The sequence below is a fragment of the Petaurus breviceps genome, unplaced genomic scaffold, assembly GCF_028583685.1.
Source record: "Petaurus breviceps papuanus isolate PSGF00001 unplaced genomic scaffold, PetGlider_PUasm1.0 490, whole genome shotgun sequence".
Classification (NCBI taxonomy): Eukaryota; Metazoa; Chordata; class Mammalia; order Diprotodontia; family Petauridae; genus Petaurus; species Petaurus breviceps.
The window spans coordinates 16,923,655-16,943,512 of NW_027186352.1; the positions used below are offsets into that span (position 1 = coordinate 16,923,655).

General features: G+C 36.6%; 1 protein-coding gene across 1 annotated transcript in view; it reads right to left on the reverse strand.

Moving 5' to 3' along the window:
* The window catches only part of LOC138172037 (protocadherin-15-like), a 2,287,527-nt gene that overhangs the window by 682,356 nt on the left and 1,585,313 nt on the right, over positions 1 to 19,858 (reverse strand). Inside the window, exons 7-8 of the mRNA XM_069101643.1 lie at positions 8,733 to 8,893; positions 17 to 172 (exon numbers count right to left, since the gene is read on the reverse strand). Coding sequence (XP_068957744.1) covers positions 17 to 172; positions 8,733 to 8,893 — 317 coding nt within the window. The remainder of the gene's footprint in view (positions 1 to 16; positions 173 to 8,732; positions 8,894 to 19,858) is intronic.

Genomic DNA, 19,858 nt, shown 5'->3' on the forward strand with positions numbered 1-19,858 from the left:
GAAACAAGCAGCTGACCTCATTCACGGTGGCATAGTAGCTCTCATGCTTGAAAGTAGGGGAGTTATCATTTCTGTCTCTCACCACAATCCGGACTTCATGGTAAATGACGGTGCCCACTTTTTTGTTCACACACTGGACTTTCACCACGATGGAATGGATATTTACTGGTGGCTGCAAGGAAGAAAGAACGCTTTTAGAAAGGATCAATGAAACTACATTTAATCCCAATTGGTGTCTAAGCATTATAGATAGTATTTCCAAATGGTTTTCCATATTAAAAAGTCAAATACAAATATGGCTTCCCCTTAGCAACTCACATAGTTTTCAGATAACCTGGAAAAAAAAATGGAGGGTACTCATAATCTGTTTCTTCTATAGATTAAATCTGGAATTCAATAACATATGTGCTATATCTGTGAATATAGAATATATCTTTATGAATTCCCAGAAAATGTATGTGTGTATACACACACACACACACACACACACACACACACACACACACAGACATCATATATAATTGATTAGCAAGGAACAAAGCAAACATATTGTTACCACAAGAGACGTATTGCCTTTGGACACCACAATAATAACATAATATATTTTAACATATTATATGATGTTATCTTATGACATATTATATGTTTTTATATTTCATGTCATATCATATCACATCACAAAATAATATAATGTCACAACATATTATCTTGTCATATTATTATATTAAATCAAATGACACAATATTTGTAAAGTAGTAAGCACAGTGTTTAGAAGATGTTAGGTACAATATCAATGCTAACAATGATAATGATGATGGAAATTTATTATAACATATTTTATTTAGAGCCATATGGGTGGAGAGAGAGGGAGGGAGGGAGAGAGAGAGACACAGAGAGAGAGAGACAGACAGACAGAGAGAGAGAGAGAGAGAGAGAGAGAGAGAGAGAGAGAGAGAGAGAAGAGTGCAAATGTAGGCTCCTAGGTGGTTCAGTGGATCTGAAATCAGACGTCACAAAGACCTGAGTTCAAAGCAGGGTTTGGACACTAGCTATGTGACCCTGGGGAAGTCACTTATCTCCTGTTTTCCTTAATCCACTGAAGAAGGAAATGGCAAACACCCCCTCAGTATCTATGCCAGGAAAACCCAATATTGGGGTGCTGTGCTCCAGGGGATCACAAAGAATTGGATCCAAACTGAACAACAGAGTGGAAACTTGCATGGGACTTGGAATCAGGAAGACTTGGATTGAGATCCTGACTCAATTTATATCTGTGTGTTGCTGGGCAAATAATTTTGCTTCTCTCAACTTTGATTTTTCATCTATAAAGTAGGGATAATAATATTATGTACTGCACAAGGTTGTTTTGAGGACCAAATGAGGTGACATGCATAAAGCAAATTGTAAATTTTAAAATGCTATATGAATGATAGCTGTTATTTAGCAACAACAACAATATACCAATGACATAGAATAATGGAAAGGACACTATGTGGGGGGGTCAGAGTACCCAAGTTCATATCTCAGCTCTACTTCTAACCTGTACCACCTGGGTTATTTGTTCAATGATTCTGTTTTCTCTTCTAGACAATGAGTTCAGGCTGAGTGACATCTAAAATGGTTTACAAACTCTAAACCTTAACTTATTAAAAAAGATCCAATGAGAAGAAAGAACAGTGATGTACAATATAAAGGCATAGAGCTGTGTAAAAAGCCACGTATGGGTATGCGGAAGTAGAGTTGGATCCAAGGTCAGAAGGAGAAAAGCAAACACATAAAGTCGAAGTCCTGTCACAGTAGGATCATGCTCTCAACATTTCAGTTAGAAAGATAACAGAAAATTGCAATAAAAGCAGGATTCAAGAGGGTTAGGAAAGTCAGTTTGATTATAAATTTGTAGATTTTGATGTGGAAGCAACCTCACAGGTCAATGATCTCATTTTACAGATGAGGAAACTGAGTCCCAAAGAGATTAAGTGGTTTTTCCCAGGATTTCACAGTTAATAAATCTCTGAGGTAGAAAAACCCCCAATTTCCCCAACTCCAAGTCTAACCCTAGGAAGCCTTTGACATTCAACTATCTGACAAAAATCTCATTCTACAAAAATCTGATGATCTGACGATTTTGTTTTTATATTACTGGCTTGGAATATCAACTTTCCCAAGGCAGAAGAAGACAAAATGGGAACTCTTAGTTTAGATTTTATTCAGACTGATAAAAGACAAGCTGGTTCATGATGTGGAACAGAATAGATTCCTGCAAAAGAATGATCATTTTATCTGGGGCATTGATTAACTGGAGTATTTCTAGGGGAGAGCAACCAATATAATGAAGGACAGGAAAATCTTATTAAAGAACACAAAACTCAGGAAATGATGAAGGTATCCCATAAAAATTATTATTTGGAATTTATATTTTTATTTGTATTTATATTTATTTTTTGTATGGTGCTTTATGTTTTGTTAAGGAGATATGTATAGGTATATAGATATACAGATATAATATGTGTGTATCCCCCAAAAGACACATATACTTATATATACATATGTGTATATATATGTGTGTGTGTATATGCCTAAATACACATAAGCATGTATAAAGACATGACCACTATATACTTACACATGCATAAATGTATGTGTATACATTTCTCTACATATATAAATAGTCTTATTTAATCTATACATTAAACCTGTTAGGTAGATACTATTATTATAATACCAATTCACAGATGAGGAAATTGAGGCAAATTGAAGTTAAGTGACTTCCTCAGAGTCACACAACTAGAAAATAACTGAAGCATGATTCCAACTCTGTTACCGATTTTAAGTTCAATGATCCAGTTGCTACTCCACCTAGCTATGTACAAAGATTTTGCTTAGACCCTGTTTTTTTTATTATTATAATGGAATCAGCCCTTTGTCTTCATTGGTATCAAGAAGTCTTGCTTAAGGACGCTGTGTCCTCAGGTCAGCACCTTCTCTGAACCTTAGAATTGGAGGGAATTGTCTCTGGCTCCGCTCAATTCGTATATATCAGAGACTGGAATTGACCAGGTCTTCATAAGCTGTTCATTTTGTTAAAAAAAACTTTGTCATGCTTCCTGTCATAGTCTTTTAGCACTTTTCAATCTTTTGAAATGCTGTTATTGAAAGAGGCACTTGATCTAATATGTGTAGTTTCCAAGGCAAATATTATACCAGTGGTTGGCAAAGAGGGGAGAAGATATCAGATCAATACGTCAGCAGGAGGAATATTGTATCAATTAGAACCAGCCAGAAATTGAACATACCTCCTTTGAGAGGGTCTGTGGTATAGCGTAGAATGGTGGACTTGGAGTTAAGAAAACCTGAGTACAAATCACTCTTCTGATACAAATAATTTTATGACCATGGGCAAGTCATGTAACCTCCGAAATTTTTTTTCCTTACTTTGAGTAGCTTGATGATACATTGGATAGACAATGGAGCTGGAATCAGGAAAAGCTAGATTCAAATCCATGTTCAGACAATTCCTAACTTTGTGACCCTAGGTAATTCCCTTAATGTCCCTTTGCCTCAGTTTCCTGATCTGTACAATTAGAATAATAATAGCACCTGCCTCCAAAGATTCTTGTGAGGATGAGATGAGATAATGTGTGCAGAGCAAGTTGAAAACTTTAAAGTAATATGCAAATATAAGCTATTACTATTATTATCGCTAAAATGGGGATAATAAAACATCACAGGAACATTTTCAGGTTCATTGGAAGGATCATGAAATGTGCTTTTCAAACTTTAAAGTGCTATATAAATACTAGTTGCTATCATCATCATTAGGAAAGTGCTGACTTCCCTCTCTTTAGAGGTGTTCGAGCGGAGACTGGATGCTATAGTTTTATACAGAGGATTCCTGTTTTGAATAGAAGATTGTGTTTAGTGATACCTCAGGGCCCTTCTAATTCCATGAGTATGTGTATTTCAGTGGTTTGGTAGGGAGATAGCGTATATTTGAATACAAATCTAAGACAAGATACACAGGCTGCAGTCACCCTTGGCACATGATCTTCAAGGGCAACTATGTGAATGATATTTGTCTTTCTTTAAGTGTTTCTATAAGTGCAAAATGAGGAATTTGGACAACAGGACTATAGAAATTCTTTTTAATCCTAGGTCTGTGATCCTAATGTGTGGCCTAAGTTCTGGCTCTGTGATTTTGTAGGATTTTGGATGAGATGGCTTCTGAGGTCCCTATTGGCTCTATTTTCATGCCTCCTATCATATTTAGCCTCTAAATATTACATGACAAATATCGAAAACTTTTTCATTATGATCCGCATCCCACTAACATTGGCATTATTGGGACAGAAATGTCATAGCCTTTGTTAATAGGTCAACCATTCTGGAATACCGACTCACCAAATGGAGAACCTAAATATCTATACATTAGGAACATCCAGGACCCCTGCAAAGATTTTCACTCCATAGTCCAGTTTCCCTCCTCCCTGTTAGCCTGGATCGAACACAGAAGGCAATAAATTCTCACCCTCATGGTTCAGAGCTGAAGGCAAGAACTCCCCATGGCTAATATATAACAGACACATTGTAATCTGATGTTAGAATAGATTCCCTTCTGCTGTATGGGACGGCTGTAAATATGTCAATTGTAGTTCTACTAAGTAGATTAGTGAGAGGTTAGGGACATCAAAATACTTAGGAATGGGCTGAAGAAACTCTGGTTTGTCTGTCATAGCTAAAGGCAAAAAAATAACTCACTGTAATTTAATTTTCACTAATTCTCTTTAATTGTTTTGCTCAGCCAACAAAGAAAATATGCATATTTTTTGAGTAACTAATTGCAATAAGTATCTTTTATAGATAGTCAAGCAGATAAGCTAGTTTACATATTTCATGTGAATAATGTTTAGCAATTTGGGAGAGATATACTATTTTTTGCATTTTTATCTTTCAAGAATCAAAAATTTAATAGGATCCTCACATTGGGAATTTACTGAGGTGATAAATGTAGAGTTTAGTAGCTCTCTACAAACTATTAGAACAAAAATAAAGAAATTTCTAATGATCTACAGAGGATATTGATTTCCTGTCCTTTGTAACTACAATTCTTTGGAAGTAAAGATAAAACTATTCTTGTCATTAATTTTAGTCCAAGTGTATCTAGTCTCCACAGGTAGGAATAATCTTTCCAATAGTTTCCCTCTTTTCTGTTTTCAAGGCTATTGTTCTTTCTTAATACCCATAGCAAATGAATGAAATGAATGTATCATCAAATGGGAAAGCAGTGGAGGGGTAGAAATATCACCAGGAGGAGAGAAGATAGGGAATAGAAGGGGGAGGGAGGAAAGTGGAGATGAGACAATTGGCTTATGTTGAGAACTAAAGAAATAAAGCAAAGCAGTGTCCTCAAAATCCTAAAAAGATGAAGAGCTATTTTACGCAGTGGGTAGTACACTTTGGGTGTTTTGTTACCTAAAGAGATGATAAAGATTGAAAGTATAAATGGGCTTTTGGAAGGATCATAGAAATGGACAGATGTTCACTGTATATGGGGTGACTAAGGGAATTTAGGGATGTTTAAAGCTGTCATGAAAGCAGCTGAAACTTATTCATGAAATTTGCTCAAAATATTACATGGAGGATACACACATTTCTTTATTTTTGAGAAAGAACTTTCTTGCTGAGACAGTTGTACAAGTCAAAGATGGCTTAAGATCATTGAGGACACTTGTTGGAGATAAAAAAATAAAAGACCACAAAAATATTTGATGCCAAATTTAGAATTTAGGATGAGTAGAAAAAGCTTTGAAAACTGGTGACAATGGTTTTGAACTGGGCATAAAACATGTGTTCCTTTCACAGTTATTTATTTGCATATCATCGCACTCAATGCAAGGGAGCAAGAGAATCCTGGCTTTGGAGACAGGGCATCCAGGTTCAAATCCCAGCTCTAACACTTACTGCGTGGCCTTAATCGAGTTACTGCTCTGTTCTGTCCTCAGCTTCCTTATATGTAAAGTAACTGTTTGGGATAGAGGGAATCAGATGTCTTTTCAAAATCTACATAAATGACCTTAGGATCATTGGCTATTTTGATTTAGGTCTCATTAATGAGTCAAATTCATGCTTTGGGGTATTTGGGGGCTTTAACAGATAGCCCAATGCAAAACTAATGGTAATTTACTCTATGTAGTTGGGGCCCATAGCCACCGGTTTTGAAGCATGAATAAATTCCTTTAAAGGCAGAATGTATGAAATTAAGAACACAAAGAGATAGCAATGTTCATTTAGGATTTGCTTAAATTTTGAAGTTTAACCTCATGGAGAATATCTGGTTTATTCTCAGTTTAGGGTGTAAATTTGCTGCACCATTCCTGCAAAGACTGATCAACATAAGAGAGAGTGGAAGAAATGTTTTCAAGGTTTCTTTCACTTCTAGACGGATGACCCAATGAGTCTTTATTTGGATGAAATGGCAAAAACTTTCCCCTGGAGGCATTCACTACCCATCCTACTGGAATGAGGTTCATGACCAAAAGCCATCCAAGGCAATAGGTGCTCACCAACCCCAAACAAGGCCTCAGGATCTCCTAGCTCCACATTGCCAATATTCCTAACTCACTGAGCTGGCTGATTCTAATCTTTTCATCAGAAAATCTCAGCTGTCAATAGAACTGAGAGGTTATTGAAAGAATGAGCAACCTGAGCAGGGTCCCATGGGTTCTGTGTTTGGGAAGAAAGATTTCTGTTTCCACCTGATTTTACATAATTAGGCTAATTCTGCCTTCTCCTTGTCAGGAGGTTATCCTTTCATTCTCTCCACTTTCCTGTTCTCACCTCTGATACATACTAGTTGTATGATGTTGGGGCAAACCATTTAATCTCTCTGTATTTACTTCATTATATACTTTGCAAACATTTATATGCATATAGTTATTGTTGTCATTGCTTTTTTTTCTACTCAAAAGCATTTATTCTTAAAAGAAGGGATAATTAATTCGTATATAGCCGCAGTGCCTAGCACAGCGCCCTACTCACACTGACACTTAAGAATGAATGAATGAATGAATGAATCCCCCTTTCTTCATGATAAAAATAATATCTCATTGTGTTGTGGTGTTAGATGGGAAGGGAACAAATGTTATAGCAAGATCAGCTGTCATGATACTCATCATGTCATCATCATCATCATCACCACCACGTTCATTGTCACTGTCATCAAATTGGGTTTGGAAAACATGCCAGTGTTGAATATCTCTTGTGCATTTGTTCTTCCATGCTATGCCTCTTGCCTTATTAAGGTATATACAAATATAATGTCTTATCATCACCCCTCAAAAGGCACTTTCACTTCCAAATACCTTTTTCCTATTTGGGTTTTGCAGGGTGTGGATGTTAACTTTGTGTACATGACTATCGGACACATCCTGATGCAGTGATAGGAACCTTGGCGTAGGAGTCAGAGAATCTGGGTTCACATCTCAGCTCCCCTACATACTGTATTCTGACTTTGGGTAGGTCCCATATTTTCTCTGGGGCTCCATTCCCTCATTTATGAAGGGAGGGCATTAGATTGGATGAAGTCAAAGATTTCTTAGAGAGCTGAATCTCTCATCCAAACATTTTGCTAGAACATTTATTAGCTAATTGGCATTTTAACATGCAGAGAAAGATTTCTTTAAATTTACAGAAGCAGAAGGGGAACTTTAAATAATCAAGGAAATTACATGGAATATAAACTCCCTTCATTTTTTAAACAGGTGAGAAAACTTATGGCCATTGGGAGTTCATTTGGTGACTTACATAACTAGTAATACTATTATCATCAGAGCTCAGGTTATAAAGTTGGATCCTCTGACTTTAAGTCCAGGGATGATGATGATGATGATGATGATGATGATGATGATGATGATGATGATGATGATGGTGGTGGTTGTGATGATGGTGATAGTGGTGGTGGTGATGATGATGATGATGGTGATGGTGATGATGATGGTGATGGTGGTGATGGTGGTGATGATGGTGATGGTGGTGGTGGTTGTGATGATGGTGATGGTGGTGGTGGTGGTTGTGGTGGTGGTGGGGATGATGATGATTATGATGATATTGATATGACAGCACTCCAGGGACCAATTTTTTTTGTTGTTATTCTGCTTTCACCAAATGCAGATACAACTATATGTATGAATGAGAGCCTCGAGGGACTGTTGTAAAAATATCTATCACTCAATCAATGACCTTCCTATGGTCAGTGCCATATGGGATCACTTGGAATTTATCTAGGCTAGTCTTCAGAGGATGGACACACATCTATTCTTGGGGCTGAGCTCAAATTCTTACTAAATTGTTAGGATCTGCTTAAGATTTCACCCTTTGTTTATAGCATTCAAGAATCCAGGTGCCCTGCACAACATGATTAAGATACTGGAAAATTACTTAATATCCCTCTAAAATGTATAAGTTATAACTTTTTTCCAAAGAAAGTGAGAGATTTTGCACTTCATCAAAGAGGTTAACACATATCTATTCATTTTCAGAAATGCCATCAGTCTAATTTACACAGATCAAAACGTCATTGTACTTCTGCTCTCCCATTTATTAGTCACATATTAGTTATTTAGGTTAAGATCTTGGCATGAGTTTCCTATGGTTAATAGTTGTCTCTCTGTAAACTTTCTGGGTCTCTGTGGAAAATGAAATTCAGAGAAAAGAGAGTATAAAAGAAATAAACTAACATCTCTGTCCAGGACTCTGCCGGTGCTATTTAGGAAGAGCATCTGTTTGATTGGATCCAACATCACCCAGTAATCCGTGTTGTCCTTTAACGAGAGCTCAATGGTAGGATTGGGGCCCCCAGCTGTCCCTTTGATGAGCATGTTGTCCACGATGATTGTACCTGCAAGCAAAAAAAGGAATCTGCTTAAAACCACCTATATTGCCTGTGCTCTTTAGCAAGCGCCAAAACATTTTGCCAAGTGATGAGATGCTGATCTCCTTTTAGCTAGAATTTCTGCACATTTACTTGAAGAGTTAGCTTTGATTGTGTTCACCGTGGGAAAACAGACATGATCACAAGAAAATACACAGGAGAGATTATTTGAGGGGGAAGAAGTGGGCACGTGAGAGAATATAGAAGTAGTTATTTAGCCAGAAAATTAGATCCACCATAGGCTAGCCTTCTATCCTGTTCATACTGTGAGTTTATACCTCCTCATTTCCCACTCCCACCCACCCACCTCCACACGAGTTATCTTATCATGAACAAAAGTAACACCAGCAATAACAAAAGCTGATATTTCAATTCACTCAGGAAAGCTTGAGATATAGAGATTTGAAGGAGAAAAAAGATAAAAGTTTTTTTTTAAAGGAGATTCTTCCCACAGTGAGAGTTGCTGTGGCTTATTTTTTCCCCCTTTCCCTAAAGCAAATCCTTAAAAGATAAATCTGACTGTTCTTTATGTCCACCTGCTGGATTGTGGCTCTTCAAAGGTAATCATTGCATACGGTGCTTTTTCAAGGTGATTGCTATGGCAAACACCCAGGCAATAGCTGGGCCACTGTCAGATAGCACTAGGAAAAATATTAATCCCCCTCTTTTCACCACTTAGCAATGATACTGCCTTAAGTTCATGTTACATGAGGATGACTAAGATGGAGTGGAGTTTATTCCAAAGAAGATCAGACTGAGAGGGGAGAAGCTGAACCCTTGCCTCAAGTATTTTCAAGACTTTCATAATAAAGGGAGATTAGACCTGCTATTCTTGACCCCAGAAGAAAAAAAAAAAGAGGGACAACATGTGGGTGTTAAAAAGAGAAACATTAAATTGCTTCATTCAAAGGATTCAGTCTCATCCCTCCTGCTCTCCAGTGTTTGTGACTGCCTAGAAAATTCTTTCATGTTCACTTTGAAACCATTTTTTCATTGACTTAAGTGTATATGTTATGTTCCTGCCAATTCAATGTTACGTTTCATGAAGTTGGAGGATGTTTAATTTTGGCACTGTATCAATCCATCAATTAGCATTCATAAGCTATGTTTGAGGTTTAAGTCTTAGAGACAGAAGGACAAAAGTAAAGTAGAACGTGACCTATAGAATCTTACTTTCTAATGGGAGAAAGAATGTATACATGTATATGTTTATATAAGACCCATAAAAAAGTCAAAAGATGTATTTAGAGGGACATCAGCAACTGGGGTTTGGCATATATCGGTTTAAATCTGATATAGAAGGCATTAGCACTTGTGGGCAGGAGTAAAGAAAAGTCCTTCTGTGGATAGAGGCATTGAACTGAGTTCTGAATTGAAATTCTTATCTGTAGTTTCTAGAACTGCACATGGGTCATAGCAAGCATTTAATTATTCTCTTGAAATTGAAATTAATGAATGGATGAATGAGAAAATAAAAAAACCCTGAGCAATTGTAGGTGTCCTTAAGTAAAACAGATTAGCTCAAGAGATAGAGGATTTCTCCTCACAGTATGTATTTAAACAAAGGCTGACTGCCTGCCACATATTATGTGTTTAGGCAATGTTTGTGGACTTGAAATGACTAGAAGGATTTCTATCAAGGGATGGGTTAGAGCTGATGCCCACAATGGTCCCCTCCAGCTCTCAGATCCTAGCATGTCTTGTCAAAAGAGCAAGCTAACCTGGAGCAAGTGTTCTCCATTGGGTCTTTTTATTACTCATATTCTACATAAAAGGGGATGTGGCACTAAAATGAAAATATAACCTCTTCAAGACACTAAAGGAAATTGTGAACATCCAGGGAATTCACAGCCTGAGGATATCAGGCAAGAATATATTTACAGTATATAAATAATAATTTTCTCTTGAAAAATGCCTGGGTGAAAAATCAATCTTAAAGCCACAAACCAAATCTGGAGTGAGGGGATAAAAGTCCCTTTGCACCCTGAGCTGGCAGCGGTAGCCATTTGTTTCTCTTCAGTTTATAGGTTGACAGTGGGATACTGTGGGAACATATAGGACCTGTGGACTTTGTTTTGAACTTTGGCTAGGCTATTTCACTTTTGGGGGGAGGGATCAGTTTCTGAATCTTTAAAATGAAGCTATGACATGTGCTGATCTCTAAGGTCCCTCCAAGTACAAAAACCTCTACTGAGCAAGTGTCCTAATATTAACACTTCCATATCTGTGCTAAGGTTTGTTACCATGAAACACCACAGGAACTCTTACTTTTAATACATTTAATACCTAAGTGGATATATGATCTCATCAATGCAGACATTCCCACCAAGGATGTAGTAAATAGCCTGCCTTTCCCTGCCCATTGTGTATGGCACTCATTCATGGAACTTCTATAAAGTCTCCATGGGATATCTATCCAATATGCTGGTATCCACCTTTGTCATTTTCTCTCGTTTCTTTTCCTAACAAAGGAGTAAATGGTTTGTCCATTATTCTGCCCATATCTTTGTGATGGGATGGAGCATTTTTCTTGTAATGTTTGTTATTGATGCTATTTATTTTTACACCAGCCATCTTCCTTTAAAAGAAAACCCCGTTGTTTAAAGTGAATTCACTAAAACCTGTAAACAACCTGTTTTTCTTTAATTTCATGATTCCCAAATAAGGTGGTTTTCTCTCATCACATATGCTAAATAACCAGATCACTTCTCATTTCCTCTTTTAAATATCATGTAAAGCATGGGTTAAGAGAGGAGAGATCAGTTGATCATAGGTGGCTTTGTCCATTCTCTGAAATGGCATAAAAAAAGTCGATAACTTTCTGACAAAAGACCTGAATGTGCAGATAAGAGACTCATGACATTTTCCCTCCCTCTTCCAGGAATATTTTCAAGGCCCCAGCATGCACCTGTGAAGTGCGCACATACCCATCCTGGGTCATATGGTTCTGTATTTCAGGACATGTGTAATTAGTGAATCAAATGCAACTCTCTTCTCTGTTCCAAGAAAAGAAAACAAAACCAGCATTGGGGACACATAGCCTTCTGGCTGTGGAACTTTCTATCTGTGGACCCATTGTGCACAAAAGCTTGTGGTTGAGACTTATTCTCTCTACCCCTACCTCCATGCTTTATTTAACACACTCAATATGAAAAAGACATATTCATGTGTGTGTATATATATGTATGTGTGTGTTTATGTATATATGTATGTATTTGAGTCATATGTGAAAACATATTGGAATGAAAAGTAAGGTCACTGTAACAAATATTTTAAATACCAACAAAATATCTTGAAAATATTCAAGCTAAATTGTATTCATCTATTTAGCAATATCTATTTACAATCACCCATCTATCCATTCATCTGTCTATTCATCTATCTATCTTTCTATCACTTTACTCATCAGTAGAGTAACAAGCATTCCTTGTTCTCAGTTTATCTCAGAGCTCTTTGATTGCTTTGGAATAAGTAATCTGATAGATTTGACATATGCAAATTACCTACAGGAGGTAGAGAAGGGAAGTCTCAGGTAAGCCCTCATAGTTGTTTTCAAGTACGTGAAGGCTGGCAGGTATAACAGAGATTTAAATCATTCTGATTGGCTGCATGTGGCAGAACTAGGTGGGACAAATATATTAAAATTTCCCAAAAGCAAACTGAGCTTTTAGCTAGTTATGAGGATAAGGCCTAGTGTAATGGGAATCTGAAGATCTTTCCTGTCCCTTAGCCCCTTGGCCCCTTAACAGGCCTAAGTGAATCTGAGAACCTTCCCTGATTTGAAAATATACTCTGCCCCCTATAAAGCTGAATGTGGTCACATAGAGTGTGCGGCAGGAGGCTTGCTTTTCAGGACACCCACACCTTGTTACTTTGTGATTGGGCAGTGGTTCAAGAGCGTTATGACATTCTCTGAACCAGGAGAAGGCTATATATACCCTGATGTGAGGTTTTGTTTTGGGGCTCCCTTTGGGAAGAGTTGTGTGATTTGGCCAGATGACACTCCGGGCAGCTGTTGAGTCCCCATACCCCCCCCCCGGCTTTGAAAACCTAGATATTGTTGTTTCCCTCTCTGGTAACTAACTTGGCATGGATAAAATGGTCAGACAGCTGGAAGCCCTGTCTGCTGGTCTGTTTGTCTGTATTTTTTTGTCTGCTTTTAACTACTGTTTATATTTTCTGCAGTTCAGGGTGCTGACTTTTTCCCCTGAACTAGGTAAATATATGTTTGGTTAAAGTAAGAGCGTTAACCCATTTTGAGTTGCTTTCCTTTAGAAAGGCATATCTAGGAACCTGTGCTAGTAGCCACCCTGGGTATGCTAGAGTACTTGCTGCTACAAGTAGCTCTTGGATTTCATTGCTATGAGGAGCACCCGATTGTAAAATTCCTCTTACCAAAACAGATGGCTACTTGAGCTGAAACATATAGTCTAACAGATTTGCCTGTAGCAAATGGCATTTGAAGAATGGCATAAGAAGGCAAGGCATTGTTCAGAGGCACATAGACAATGTGTTTCTGAGGAAGACCAGTCTTGGCTCCAAGATGACTCTCTATCTACTAGATTGTACTTCTGCTCATTTTATAATTACATACCTTCCTAACCATTGAGACTCTTGCAAAATGGACTAGGACATCTTGAGATGCCTCTCATTAAAGATGGTTTGTCACCTCTTGGAAATCGTGTAGAGGAGACACTACATAGAGATTTGTTGGAGCCTGCTTTAACTGACTTGTGGGAGCTGATCATAAAATTCACAGCAGTATTATCCCTACTTCAAAATCATTAATCTATACAATATGGCTGGCTTTTGTTGATTGTTTAGACTCAATAAAATATTAATGTGCTGATTGAATTCAAAAGTTCTTTTCATGTACATCTGTCACCCTACCCACACCCTGATGGTTGAACATTTACCCAGATACCCCTAATGCTGATCTGTAGACATTGCTTGACATCATTGGGAATGCAGGAGAAGGCACAGTGAAAGAAGTTATTATGAAACAGAAGGTCACCTGCCAACAGTCTAATAATAATAATAATAGTAATAATAATAATAGGGATTTATATTATGCTTTAAGTTTTATAAAGTATGTTGGATTCATTATCTCATTTAAGATTTGATGAATCAATGACTTTAGGTTACACTTGGATTAGAGTAGACCTTGATGGTCCAACAATGCTGAGGTTCTGTGATGTTATTTTATGGGTCAAGCTAGGCATGATGCTAAAGATTTATCAGACTAGCCCCTTTTTGGTATGCTGTATAGATGCTAGGCTACATATGTAAGGAGAGTTAACCACCAGAAGGTGACCACTATATTATAAAATATTTCGTGATCTAAAAAGCAGATAAAAATTTTAAAAGAGTCTTTATTCTTATGCCCATTTTGCTTCCATAATGGTGGAAAAGGGAGACTGAGAGTGCTAAGAAAAGCTGAGTATGTGCATATGCTGAAAATACAAGTATCTATGTTAAATCATCTTTTGGGCACAAACAAAGTCAATGCAACCAAGAGTAGAAGGGAAGCAGAAAACTGAGAAACAATGTTTACAGCCATTGTCTCTAATAACAGCCTCATTTCAAAAATATATAGAGGGCTGATTCAGATGTATAAGAATACAAGCCATTCTCCAATTAATAAGTAGTCTAAGGATAATGAACTAGCAATGTCCATATGAAAAAATGAAAACTATGTTTAATATATAAAAATGCTCCAAATCACTATAAATTAGAGAAATGCAAATTAAAACAACTCTGAAAGTATCATATCAAACCTATCAGATTGACTAACCTGACAAAACAGGAAAATTCTAAATGTTGGATAAGATGTGGGAAAATTTGAACACTAATGCATTGTTGGTAGAGTTATGAACTGATTCAACAATTCTGTAGAACAATTGGGAACTCTTTGCAAAGGGCCATAAAACTGTGCATACTCTTTGATCCAGCAATGCAACTACTAGATCTGTATGTCAAAGAGATCATTAAAAGGGGGGAAGGACCCACATATATAAAAATATTTACATCAGATTTATTTATGATGGCAAAGAATTGGAAATTGAAGGGATGACCTCATCAGGGAAATTGTTGAACAAGTTGTAGCATATGAATGTAATAAAATACTAATTATCCATAAGAAATGATGAGCAGACAGATTTGAAGAAAACCTGGACTTACATGAACTGATGCTGAGTGAAATAAACAGAACCCAAGAGAACATTGTACATACTACAATAACATTATGAGATGATCAACTTTGATAGACTTAGCTCTTCTCAGAAATGCAATGATCTAAGACAATTCCAAAAATCTCACAATGGAAAATGCTATCCACATAAGAGAAAGAACTGTGGAGACTGAATGAACATTAAAGTATACTATTTTCACTCTCTCTTTATTTTTATTTCTCATAGTTTGCCCTTTTTCTGATTCTTCTTTCACAGCATGACTACTGTGCAAATATGTTTAATATGACCATACATGTATAGTCTATATTACATTCTTTAATGTCTTGGAGAGAGGGAAGGGGAAGGAGGGGGGCGGATTGAGAACTCAAAAGTTTTTAAAAGTGAATGTTGAAAACTAAAAATAAATCAATGAATGGAGAAAAAGAAAATACAAGAATTGTCTTCCATAGAAGAATGCAAATTGTTTAATTCTGCTATGTTCCTTGTGATTACACTTCCATGTTTACCTTTTTTTTTTCTTTTTCTCTTGAGTCTTGTGTGTGGATGTCAAATCTATTTAGCTATAGTCTTTAATAGGAATGCCTAAAAGTTTCCTATTTCATTAAATATCCATTTTTTAACCTAAAATATGGTTTGTTTTTCTGGGTAGATTATTTGTGGTTGTAATCCTAACTCCTTTAAAATACAGAATATCATATTCCAAACACATTATTCCTTTAACATGGAAGTTGCTGAATCTTGTGTGATCCTGAATATGGCTCCATGATAACTGAATTGTTTTATTCTGGCTATTTTTGCAATATCTTCTTCTTGACTTGGGAGCTCCAGAATTTGACTGTAATATTCCTCCAAGTTTTGATTTTGAAATGATGTAATGATGATCAACCCTGAAAGATATGGTTATTCTGATGAGTTTAATGATCCAACACAATTCCAAAAGACTTTTTTTTTAATATTCTTTTTTGGAGGGGAGAAGGCAAGGCAGTTGGGGTTAAGTGACTTGCCCATAATCACACAACTAATAAGTGTGTCAAGTGCCTGAGGATGGATTTAAACTCAGGTTCTCCTGACTCCAGCTGCCCCTGCAAAAGACCTTTGATGAAAAAAAAAATTATCCACATCCAGAGAGGGAATTGATGAACTGAGTGGAAATTGAAATATGACTTTTTCCCCTTCTTTCTTTTTTTGTGATGTGGCTAACATGGAAATATATTCTATATAATTTCACATGTCTAATTGATAAAATGTGTTTGCCTTCTCTAGGTGAGAGAGAGTTGGCATGGAGGGAGAGAATTTGGAAGTCAAAGTAAAAAAAATTAAAAATAAATAACAAATTTGCTTTTAAAAAAATTATAATCCAGGGTAATGTGATGTTTGCTTTCATCTCTTTATTTTAGTCTTTCTTTGTAACTCCTTAGATAAGCATAGTTTCTGGCACACAATAGGTGCTTAATAATATCAAATATCTGACTCACTAACTAAAGAACTGGACTAGAGCCAGAGGGAGTGGAATACTTTGAGATTTCCAAATCACACTGTTCACAGACTCAGTTCAAATGCCACTCCTTCCATGTCTTGCCTGCTTCCCTCTTCCTCCACATACATGCTCACAAAATTACCTTGCTTTCATCTTGTAGAATGAATGACATCCCATCATTAAATTGTAAGTTGCTTGAGCACAGGGTCTGTCTTTTTATTTCCAAGGCAGAATTTGATTTAGGATTTCTCATTCTAGATCCAGAGATCTTTCTACTATATCCCATGGTCTTTTTCATGAATTGTTTGATTAAAGATTTTTGGGATGATATATTTGTTATTTTCAACAATAATTTAAAAAACCTAACATTTACATAGTATTTTAAATTTTGCAAATCACAGTTAGGTGATTTGAATCTATCTATCTATCTATCTATCTATCTATCTGTCTGTCTGTCTGTCTGTCTATCTAATCTATCTATCATCTACCTATCTGTCTGTCTGTCTATCTAATCTAATCTATCTATCTATCTATTTATCATCTATCTATCTATCTATCTATCTATCTATCTATCTATCTATCTATCTATCTATCTATCTATCTATCTAGCTGTCTGTCTGTCTATCTTTCTGTCTATCTGTCTGTCTATCTATACCCAAAGGCAAATAAATCATTTCTCCTTGCCTCAATTTCATTCTAAGTAAAATGAGGACTTTAGACATGAGAAGGAACTTCAAGTGTTTCAAAAGTTACTTACATCTTATAAGAAATAGAAAATGGACTATCAAAATGGAAGACCTAAGCTAAAATCTCTGCTCACATTTTGACTACCTGCATGAGTTTGGATGAGGTAATCTCTGTCTAGGTCTCAATTTCATGATCTAGAAAATGACTTGGCTGAATTAGTTGACCTCTTAAAATCCCTTCCTGTTCCAAATCTCATGAACATCCAGAATATCTAGATGTGAATATGAATATCTAAAACTATGAATCACTAGAATCTCTAGAACGTAGGTCTGATTTAATTAAATACAAGTATTTATCAAGTGTCTATTATTGCAAGCACTGTGTTAAGCTCTGAGGATGATAACACAAAAATAAAATAAAATAAAATAAAAACTTTCCTGGATGTGACATAGCTTACTTTCAGCCCCAGGAGGGATTAGGATTGGTATGCTTAGCTATAGAAGAGACCCAGAAGAATGGGTAGAGGTGGCAGTGGTTATGATTTAATTCTTAGGATGAAAAAATAAAGTTATCTCAAAGTGCAATGAGTTGTCTCAGGAAGGAGTAGGATCCTTTTTAATGGACATCTTTGATCAAAGAAGAAACATTAATTTGGGGAGAATTCATGAGAGGGAATTCTTTGGGCATGAGTTGTCCTATATGAATGCTGAAGGTCCTTACAGGGATTAGATATTGTGCACCTGGGGTCCAATGATCCTGAGGGTTTTTTCTAATTGTATGTACTATGTTTAAATGGTAGTACCATTTTTTCCACAAAGAAGCAATGAAAATATATGTCCAAAAAGTGATACCAGTGGGGAAAATTAACTAAAGAATAATATATGTGATAATAAGAGAGGGAGGATCGAAAACTCCAATAGCTCACCTTCTCAAGTTCCTTGAAAGTTATCAAAAATCCTCATGTTTATGTCTGCAATAATCTTAACACAGTATCTGGAAGAGGGCAGGTGCTTAATAAATGAATCATTCTCGACTGCCTAGAAAGTGTTTTTTGAAGGCAAGGGCTATTTTCACTTTTTCATTGAATTCTTAAAGTCTTACACAGAAGATGTATTCTATAAGGGAACTCCCATGGAGGAATTCCTTCTACCAATACAGGTCAATGCCTTTACTTCAATCTTTAACCTTAGAACATTGACTGGAGCAGAGAGAGTTTATGTGGCTTGCCCAAAGCAACAGAGACAGTACAAGTCAGAGGTGGCCTGTGAGCCAAGGGTTTCCTGGCTCTAATGTCAGCTCTCTATCTACTACTCTATACTGCTCTTAGAAAACTTTACTAATGTATGGTATACTAAACACTTCATAAATCCTCAGTGATGGATTAATTATTAACCATTTCTTATGGATTTTCAAATTTTTTTGGAAGTGCTGCTGAAAAGCATCAGCAAACTCATATAGGTTTATTTCCTCTCTCCCTCTTTTCTTCCTTCCTTCCTTCCTTCCTTATTATGTCTTTTTTCTTTAAATAATCATCTTATATACCTAAAGTCAATGATAAAATTATAAAATAAAATATTCAGAATTCCAAGTGTAGCAGAACATGTTTCTAATCTATGATACTGGGGAGGCTGTGGTTGGTGGGTTACTGGATTGACTTGAGCTCAGGAGATCTGAGAAATAGTCAGTTAAACATCAACCTGGTGTCCCCAGGAAGACTAGCACCAATATGAGAAATCTCTAGGAATGGGAGGCCCAAAAGGGGCAAAGTCAGGCCAGGTCAAAAATGGAGCAGATCTAATTATACATGTCATTCAGGGATGTTATCAGACCCTGAGGGGACCATTTCACTTCAAGTCTAGGTGAGGCCTAATATCTCTTTCTCAATCTCTCTTTATTCAAAACAAGAATGGAGAGAAAGAGAGAGAGAGACAGAGAGAGACAGAGACAGAGAGAGAGAGAGACAGAGAGAGAGAGAGAGGCAGACAAACAGACATAGATCTATAGATCACCATAAATCTCTCTATTTCTCTTTTTCTCTTTCCCCTATCTGTTTTTCAATCTTATCCTATCATATAATTAAGTTCAGAGAGCCTCAAAAAACAAGCAGAAATATTCCAATTCCTTGCATGTGGTGTTGTGTCAATATCTTTCCTCTGTTGTTATCTGGTTAATAGCAGGAGACCTAGATCAAGCCCTCAGCATGCTGGATGGAACCTTCCACTCCCTATTGCCATATATAATGGAGAACATGAACAAGGTCACCCTCATGTGAGAGAGAATGACTGGTATTTTGATTGATTCCATTAGTAAAAATACTACGATGGTAAGTTTACAGCCCCACTGGTGTATCACTGCTTTCTGAAGAAGAGTACAGTTAAATTCAAAGCGATCACCATGTCTACTTTATTACAGGATGATACATTTTTCTCCATTCTTTTCATCTTTGATAGGCTCAGACGAATCTAGGCTGTATAAACAAATCAATGCAGTGGATGACTGTCCAAATTTAAATTACTGTAACCTTTCTGAGGCCTGTATCCCCACAGCAAAAGGTCAAGTGAGTTCCATTGCCTGAAC